At 41.7% G+C, this 8,803-nt stretch overlaps 1 protein-coding gene across 4 annotated transcripts; it reads right to left on the bottom strand.

Annotated features, from left to right (window-relative positions):
- Nucleotides 1–435: 435 nt before the first annotated feature.
- On the bottom strand, nucleotides 436–5,392 carry LOC123185983 (uncharacterized). 4 transcript variants are annotated; one of them, XM_044597786.1, is made up of 16 exons: nucleotides 5,264–5,392; nucleotides 4,833–5,172; nucleotides 3,822–4,751; nucleotides 3,435–3,653; nucleotides 2,550–2,657; nucleotides 2,415–2,456; nucleotides 2,232–2,327; nucleotides 2,065–2,157; nucleotides 1,824–1,934; nucleotides 1,709–1,747; nucleotides 1,573–1,623; nucleotides 1,404–1,481; nucleotides 1,195–1,305; nucleotides 962–1,012; nucleotides 795–869; nucleotides 436–682 (listed from the first exon to the last, which is right to left on the bottom strand). In XM_044597786.1, exons 2-16 carry the CDS (start codon nucleotides 5,154–5,156, stop codon nucleotides 677–679), a joined length of 2,334 nt encoding a protein of 777 aa, XP_044453721.1. In that variant the 5' UTR covers nucleotides 5,157–5,172; nucleotides 5,264–5,392; the 3' UTR covers nucleotides 436–676. The 4 variants fall into 4 exon arrangements, with proteins under 4 accessions (XP_044453721.1, XP_044453718.1, XP_044453717.1 ...); XM_044597783.1 differs by having other exon boundaries at nucleotides 2,232–2,323; nucleotides 2,411–2,456; nucleotides 3,822–5,172; XM_044597782.1 differs by having other exon boundaries at nucleotides 3,822–5,172.
- Nucleotides 5,393–8,803: the final 3,411 nt, after the last annotated feature.

The raw sequence follows: 8,803 nt of genomic DNA, 5'->3' as shown, positions 1-8,803 counted from the left end.
ACTTTGACCAAATATTAGAGCAATAATATATGACATGCAACTTACACAAAGCATACCATTAAATTCATGCGTGGAAGGAGCTTTCAATGATATAATTTTCACATTGTGCATGTCATGTACTATTAATCTTGTCAATAGTCAAAGGCGGTCTTAAAAAACGCATTAGGCCCTATATAGATGGAAGGAGGGAGTAGCTTTCTTTTGGTAATAACTTATTGAACCTTGCTTTTGATATACCATGCTTTCCTATTAATAAGGGGCATGTAGTACGGATCACTTCGTTTTTATGAACCTTTAATAAGCCATGTTTTACCGGGCTGGATATGGCTGGGGCAGGCGGTGCGGCAAGCCGCACTTCCTATTAGTTGCACAAATACAGCCCCATGTAACGCATGCAGCAAGGCCTGATAGCCATGGCTCAGCCAAGTGGCCATATAAATAGAAAAGCAGACAAGTGGCACATAAACATCGCATGATGAGGTTGTAGGAACACTCCGGACAAACCATCCATCTACAGTAGTACCCTACTAGTATTATACTAGTGTTTGTACTTGGCGCTTGAAGTCTGGTCTAGTTTATTGTTCATTGCAGCAGGCAAAGTACAGCAAACCCAAGAAAAGGACATCTTGAGCAAATGGCAGCTCCAACTATGAAAAGCGATACCCATTAGGTCTTCTCATTCCTACAAAATCAAATCATATGAACATTGTTAGAGTACACGTATAATTTGTGTACCATAAACGCAGAAGATACCATGTTATGCACAATTACAAATGAAGGTTAGGATGGCATACCACAGTGATCGTTCCGACAGGTTTGGCAATTTCTATCTTCTCACTGATATCATCACAGAATTCGGGTTTTATCCTCTGAATAAATAAATGATATGCGCTTAGCACAATGGTATTTTTGACATAAGCGTGTATATAGCAAAGATGCAATTTCATTCAACAGTACATACCGGCTTTTTAACTGCCTCTGCAATCAACTCCTGAGCTTTATCCTCTGATACCTAAGGCAATCAGACATGAAATCAAATCAAATATAAGAACATATAATCCACTGGATACAATCCCACATGCATATCACAGTACTTGATTGAAAACTGAAAAGATGAAGGAAGCAAGCAGAATAGATAACCATGCATGTTACAAAAATGTTTTAGACTTGAAGGAGTATCGAAGAAGAGCCTACCATCCATTCCCTCACAGAACAGTCCTCCTCTAAGGCATATTTTATGCTATGTTGGAATGACGGACACTTGTTCAGCTTATAATCGTCCTTCAAAGTATCTGTGGAACTATCCTGTGCATTGCAATTAGAGCACACATATAACTTGGTTGCCATGAACAGAGAATATATCAAATTAGGCGCAATTACAAACAAATATTAGGATAGTGTACCTCAGTAATCATTCCTATAGCTTTGGCAATGTCGATCTTCTTTCTGATATACCCATCATAGAATTTGGGTTTTATCCTCTGAATAAAAAAAATGATTTTCGCTTAGCATAATGGTATCTTTGAAATAGGCATGGATATAGCAAGATGCAATTTCATTCAAGCACAGTACCAGCTTTTCAACTGCCTCTGCAATCAACTCCTGAGCTTTATCCTCTGGTACCTAAGGCAATCAGACGTGAAAACAAATCAAATATACAAACACATAATCCACTGGATCAATCTCACATGCATATCACAGTACTTACTTCCTTTGTAATGCCTGCCCCTACCGTGCAACGAAGAAACTGAAAAGATGCAAAAGAGATAAGCATGCATGTCATGAATTTTAGACTTGAAAATTATCTGTGAAGAAGAGCCCACCGCCGTTTCCATCATGGAACAGTCATGCTCCATGGCATATTTTATGCTATCTTGTAGTGATGGACACTTGTTCAGCTTATAGACTTCCTTCAAGCTATCTCTGAAACTCTCCTGTGCATTGTCGAGGAAAAAAAATACATTACCAAGCATGTACAGAGTTCATTAACACCAGGAATTAATCAGAATTACATGGATAATCAAAGAGTGTGCAGGACACTGGTTTACAGTGCTGAATGTTAACCTTCTGTTGAGTGACCCGCTTCCAAATCTCGAAATAGAGACCATCGGACCCGTTACACCAAGTAGCCTCAATGCTCATGTAGTTAAAACAATCCTGCATAGAAAGAATGGAACTGTTAGATGCAAAACACACAAAAAATACATTAGTGAGTGTGTTAGAGATCATACACGGAAGCCAATACGAGCTAAATGAGTTGTGATCTTGGAAAAGCGAGTGGCGATCTTAGTTGCTTGATAAATTCCTCTGGTGCGTATCTTGCCTACCTAATAAAGAACAAAGGAATTACCATGGTGGTGCAGCATATACAGAAACATTGCCATTCATGATCTTTTGTGTGGTCATGCACTTACAGTAAGAGGTGAAAACTTGCTCGGTAGACAATCTTTCAACCACTGTACCAAGAATAGAAAAAATGGTTTAGTCCCCGAACAAAAATCCAATCGTTGCAGGTAGCTAGTCTTGCTTGACTTGCAATGCATGTATACCTTAAGTTCCCTTAATAATGTTTCGAAGTACTCGATGTATTCATGTTGCATCTCGTAGCTATGGAGGTAACCGCGGTACACAACCCAACCAGCGTACTCATAAGCACTCTGCATCAAAATGAAGGGAAAGAGGGTGGTCAGAATGTTTTATAGAATGACAATTATAACATACTCCCTCCATTCACAAATATAAGATGTTCTAACTTTTTTCTGAATTGGATGTACATAGACACGTTTTAGTTTGTTCACTCATTTCAATCCGTATGTAGTCTATTAAAATATCCAAAACATCTTATATTTGTGAACGGAGGGAGTAACAAACTGTAAATAGCAAGGGGCGGAAAACAAAAGGGTTTGATATAGGGCTAGCAAAAACATACTATATTATTCATAAAAGTAAACAAATCTGTTGGTTCCTTTAAAATAAACTACCATTTCCAACAGGAAAAAATGCATATGACTACTATACTAAAAAATGGTGAGCCTCTATTAAGGCAATAAAGTGGAAAGAAAAATATTCTGGATTGGGGCTATGTTAAAGTAGTTGATTAGCCGGTTTTCAGAGGCCGATGATTTGATGATATACATTTTCCAGCATATAACACTATGAAATGTCCATCCAAGATGACAATTAACACTCTGTAGATGTATCATGAACTCATCAGTAACTGTGTATATTGCACTGCAATCTAGATCCTTAAATAAGTAGATAAATAAATAACTTTTCAACCCTTTCTGGAAGTAGTCCACATAATGTCTCACTTGTGTATATAGCATGGTTTCCAAATTCAGAGAAATGGACCTAACTAGCCATACTAACACAATGGAACACCTAAGGCAATTAAATGATCACAGGAACACTCGGTTATCAAATTATATACGTACATGCTTCCGAGGGACTAGACGCTGGTAGTCATTCACGCAAGCAAGCTTGCAGAGATCAGGGTCGAAGAACCAGTCTAATATGCCGTCATTGTCGAAGAAGCTAAAATATCGCATCTTCACAAGGAAATCTGTAGGAAATTCTTCTCTGTCAAGAAGCTCCATAGGGCACTCTTTCAGTTCATCACAGCACAACTCATTATTGGACTCCTTTTTTAACAACTGTAGGCAATGATATCACCACTGGATCAAATTAAATATGGATGGGAGTTTAAAGAAACCAGCATAAGTAGGATAGAACAAGTAACATAAAGTCACAAGGAACACAGATGTACAGATTGAACAACTTCTAATAGATGACTGAAAAACAGAGGCATGGATGGATCGAACCTTGTAGGATCTGATGCGATACACCGCATGGCGGAGGTCCATGTTAAAGTAATCCTCAAGGTTCAATTCAGTGTAGGTATCAACACGGGGGTCGGGAGGCAGCTGCTGCAAGTATCCATAGTATTCCTCAAACTCGATGTCCTCTCCCAAGCCCAGTTCGTTCAGCTTCTGGATTATGTCGCCCACATCTTCATCTACCTGTGTTGCGGCATATACTTGTTTCTGTTCCTGGATAGCACCAGTGTTGCCATGGTCATGAGCATCGATGGGACGACCGGTACCCGCATCGGAACAGCGGTAACTTGTTCTTGTTCTGAGTTGTGGAGATGTTCTTTTCGCTGGAAAAGATGTATTGCTTTTTGTGTGCTTCTTCTCTACAGAAAGACGCTCTTTTCGCTGGATACCATGTGTATGTGGGCAGAGCTGATCAGGGGGGCACGTCTTCTTCTCTGCACTATGCTTCTGTTGATTCGAGCCTGTATCCACCTTCTCCATTCGCCTCTGAGACATCTCTCTGGCAAGACATGCTTCAGTCTTGAAAGGCCACATATCCTGATTCTTCTCCTTTGCATTATGCTTCTGCGGATTCGAGCCTGTATCCACCTTCTCCATTCGCTTCTGAGACATCTCTCCGGCAAGACATGCTTCAGTCTTGAAAGGCCACATATCCTGATCAGAAGTGCACGTCTTCTCCATTGCATGATGCTTCTGTGGATTCGAGCCTGTATCCACCTTCTCCATTCGTTTCTGAGACATCTCTCCGGCAAGACATGCTTCAGTCTTGAAAGGCCACATATCCTGATCAGAAACGCACGTCTTCTCCATTGCACCATGCTTCCGTGGAACCGGACCTGTATCCACCTTCTCCCTTCGCTTCTGAGACATCTCTCTGGCAAGACGTGATTCAGTCTTGACAGGCCGCTGGATACCCTGTATATGATGGCGGAACTGATCAGAGGGGCACATCTTCACCTTTGCATTATGCATGTGTGGAATCAAGCCTGTATCCACCTTCTCCTTTAGCTTGTGCGACAGCGACGGCGATCTCTCCTTTCCAAGGTGCTTCCGTGACAACAGAGAGCTTGAGCGTGTGTCTGCCATCTCCTTTCCACGAAGCGACGGCAACCTGTTCAACCCCCTTTGTCGGATTCGATCAGGATGTGCTAAGGGCTCCTGCACGATGTTCTCGTCTGCAAAGACCTGCTTCGGCTGCATGGCGATCGTAGCCGCCTTGTCCTTGACGTGGTACGGCATCGCGCTCGCAGCTGCCGTGCCCTTTGAGTGGTTCGGCATCGCGCTGGTAGCCGCCTTGTCCTTTCCGTGGCACTGCTGCATCTCTCCAAACCCTAACCTACAATGGAGATGAACACACAACATCAATAATGTTACAAAAAAAACATCCAGACAAAAACAAATTGGGCTATAAGGTCACAGAGGGGTACCGGCGGTGTTATCAGTGGCGATCCGAGGCGTTCCCTCGACAGACGGCGATCCGAGGCGTTCCCTCGACAGACGGCGATCCTGGAGAGGGCGCAAACCTGGAGGCCGTGCTTTTAAGGTCGATCGGTGGGCACGGATCTTTAGGTCGGGCATGGCCCGGCACGAGAATAAAAAGGGTCGGACACGGCCTAGGTCTGGCACGCCCTTTTATTCACGGCCCAGGTCCGGCACGCCACGGCCCATATATGGCACGCGGCACCACCACGCCGCTCTTGTCTGTCGGCCCTTTTAACACTGTTTTTTCCTTCCAATCGGCGCTTCAGGAGAGCTCCTAACCGGGAGCTCCTAAACCGCGCCTTTAGCGCCGCTGACGCGTCCTTGCGCCCACGCGATGCCCACTTGGGCCTGGCCCAACAAGGCTCGGGACGCGGTGTAGCGGGAAAACAGCAAAAAATGTGGTCCTTTCAGGATTCGAACTCGCGCCAATGCCTTCCTGTACGAGCCCCCGTCTAATAATTAAACCAACTCAACTACAGTGAATGATAAAAGCGCCAACAGTATAACAGCATGCAGCCGCGCTATTTATTGCATGTGTTGTATCACTTAAATTTTCAGAATAATACAAAAAGATCGTGAAGTTGAATAAGTTCATTATTTTTTAAGAAAAGTTCACAAAATTGAAAAAAAATCATTGATTTTGAATAAAAGTCCATCAAATTTACGATAAGTTCATCAAATTTGGAAAAAAAAGTTCATCAAATTCGAAAAAGTTTATCAAACTTGAAAAGAAGTTCATTGAATTTGAAATCAAGTTGAAAAACCTTATCAATTTCTAAAAAGTTCATTGATTTTGAAAAAAAGTTCATCGATTTGAACAAAGGTTCATTGATTTTGAAAAGAAAATCATCAATTCGAAAACAATTTCATCGATTTTGAAAAAAAGTTTATCAACTTGAAAAAATCATCGATTTGAAAAAACAATCATCAATTTGAAAAAAGGTTCATCAATTTGAAAAAAAAAGTTCACAATTTTGAAAAAAAATCACACACTTAGTAGAAAAGAAGAAAGAAAGAAAGTAAAAAAATAGACCCATTTCCAAGAAAAACAAAAAAAGGAGAAAGAATAAAAGGGTGAAAAAACTCAAGGAAACACGATTAGGTGAGTTGGCCGAGTGGTTAGGGCAGCACACATGTACTAGCGAGATTGCTAGGAAACGGTTTTTTGTGTTGTAGAAACAAAAAAAAAGAATTGAAAATGGGCCGGCCCAGTGCGTCGGTAGGGGGTGTGCGCCCGATTGCGTAAACACCTAAAACGGCGTTTAGGAATTGCCGCTAGTGACTTGGGTTCACTCAGTTGTTTCTAAAAAAAGGTTCGCTCAGTTTATGGTTGACCAGCCAACGATCAATCATTTGACCGTTGAGAAAAGACAGATCAGAAAAAAGTTCGCAAAATTGAAAACTGTTCGAGAATTTGGAAAAGGTTCATTAATTTGAGCAAAGTTTGTGAATTTGCAAAAAAATCTTGAGTTTGAGAGAAGTTCACAGATTGGAAAACGTTCGCGGAATTGAAAATAGTTCACGAAACTGAGAAAATTTTGTGAGTGTCAAAAAAATTCATAAATTTAAAAAAGTTTACTGATTGAACGAAAGTTCATGAATTTGAGGAAAGTTCACGAGTTTGAAAAAAATCACAAAATTGAATATCATTCATGGATCTAAAAAAAGTTCCCATGATTGAAAAATGTTAAAAGAACAAAAACAAAAATAAACAAAAACCAGTAGTAAACCATAGGGAAAAACTCAAACCGACGCTAGTTGTAACATTACATGGGTCGACTCATTATGATAGGCACGTGACCGCCACGTACCAGCAAGGAACTAAATGGCGAATCAACCTGTGGTTGAGTTGGTTAGGTGGACAGTGATATCCCCAACCCAACAGGGTTCAAATCCTGGTGCTCGCATTAATCCTGGATTTATTTTAGGATTTCTGACGATGCGCTTTCAGTGGGAGGAGACGTTCTCGTCGACGACGAGGCGCCTACGGTGACTTCGTAAATCTCAAGATGATATGCCGGCTCAGTTTCTCGGAGGTGCTCATAGGGGTAGGGTATGCGTGTGTGCGTTTATAGAGATGAGTGTATGCGCGTGTATATGAGCGCTTGTGTTTGTACTGATGCTCAAAAAAAAGCAAGGAACTAAATGGCACGTTGAGCACCAAACGGAACCAGCTTTGATTTTGGTCTTTTTAGCAATATTTTGGCTTTGTGACGCCCGGATTCAATCATACACTGATTATGCACGCAAATGTGTACAATTAAGATCAGGGACTCACGGAAAGATATCACAACACAACTCTAGACACAAATTAAAATAATACAAGCTTCATATTATAAGTCAGAGGCCTCGAGGGCTCGAATACAGAAGCTCGGATACACAAGAGTCAGCCGAAGTAACAATATCTAAATACAAACATAAGTTAAACAAGTCTGCTTTAAGAAGACTAGCACAAAAGCAACAACAATCGAAGAGGCAAGACCTCCTGCCTAGGAGCTCCTAACTACTCCTGGCCGTCGACGGTTTCCACATAGTAGTAGGCACCCTCGGGGTAGTAGTAGTAGTCGACAGAGGTGGCATCTGGCTCCTGGAATCCGCCATTTGATTGCAGCAACCGGGTATAGGGGGAAAAGAGGTAGCAAAGCAACTATGAGTGTTCATTCAAAGTACTCGCAAACATCAGATCTATACTAAGTATGCATCAGTATCAAAGGAATGAGTTGTATATGTGGACCGAACTACAGAATGACAGAGGAGAAGGGAAAGCCTGGCGTATCGAAGACCAGCATCTTCAAGCATTTTGGAGCATGTAGAAGAGTAAAGAATAGCATTTTATAATTAACAAACATGTTGTAGTATTAACGCCTAGAGATCCTTTCTCGACTCCCCGCGAGAAAGCAATTGGAATGATCTAGATGACGACTAGAGGGGGGTGAATAGGCGTTTTAAAACTTTTACAGATTTGGCTTTATCCTAATGCAGAATTAAACTGACGGCTATTTTTCAAGCACAAATCTCAAATATGCTATGCTCAACTAAGTGCACCAACAACCTATGCTAAACAAGATAGGCACCGAAGAAAACTAGCAAGCACAAACTATATCACAAGATATGGAAATGTAGGAACAACTAAACAATTCAACTAGCACAAGATATATCAATATGAACAAGTATGAATTATGGAAAGTAAAGGGTGTGGGTATGAGATAACCACAAGCGAGTCGGGGACACGGATTTATCCCGAAGTTCACACTCGTGAGAGTGCTAATCTCCATTAGAGCGGTGCTGAAGCCAAAGGTCCGGGATGTCACCAAGTGACTCACTGTATTCACACTTTCGAGTCGCCCCCAATGGATGAGCCCCGATTCACTCGGGGAGTGGTCTTGAAGGCGACCACCACACCTTTACAATCTTCTCCAGAGCACACCACAAACACGGAAGCTTTCGGAGTAACTTGACCACCTAGGCCACTTCACACCCTTCCC

Source organism: Triticum aestivum, chromosome 2A, assembly GCF_018294505.1.
Source record: "Triticum aestivum cultivar Chinese Spring chromosome 2A, IWGSC CS RefSeq v2.1, whole genome shotgun sequence".
Lineage (NCBI taxonomy): Eukaryota > Viridiplantae > Streptophyta > Magnoliopsida > Poales > Poaceae > Triticum > Triticum aestivum.
The sequence above is the reverse complement of the archived record's forward strand: the minus strand, read 5'-3'. Positions and strand labels throughout refer to the sequence as shown.

What these genes read in the sequence shown, in the direction of transcription:
- LOC123185983 (XM_044597783.1), bottom strand. Translation starts at nt 5,156, where the DNA reads ATGCAGCAGTGCCACGGAAAGGACAAGGCGGCTACCAGCGCGATGCCG. An exon ending in GTTCCATGATGGAAACGGCG is followed by an intron (nt 1,748 to 1,823) that starts GTGGGCTCTTCT and finishes GCATCTTTTCAG; the next exon opens with TTTCTTCGTTGCACGGTAGG. An exon ending in GGGCAGGCATTACAAAGGAA is followed by an intron (nt 1,624 to 1,708) that starts GTAAGTACTGTG and finishes TGATTGCCTTAG; the next exon opens with GTACCAGAGGATAAAGCTCA.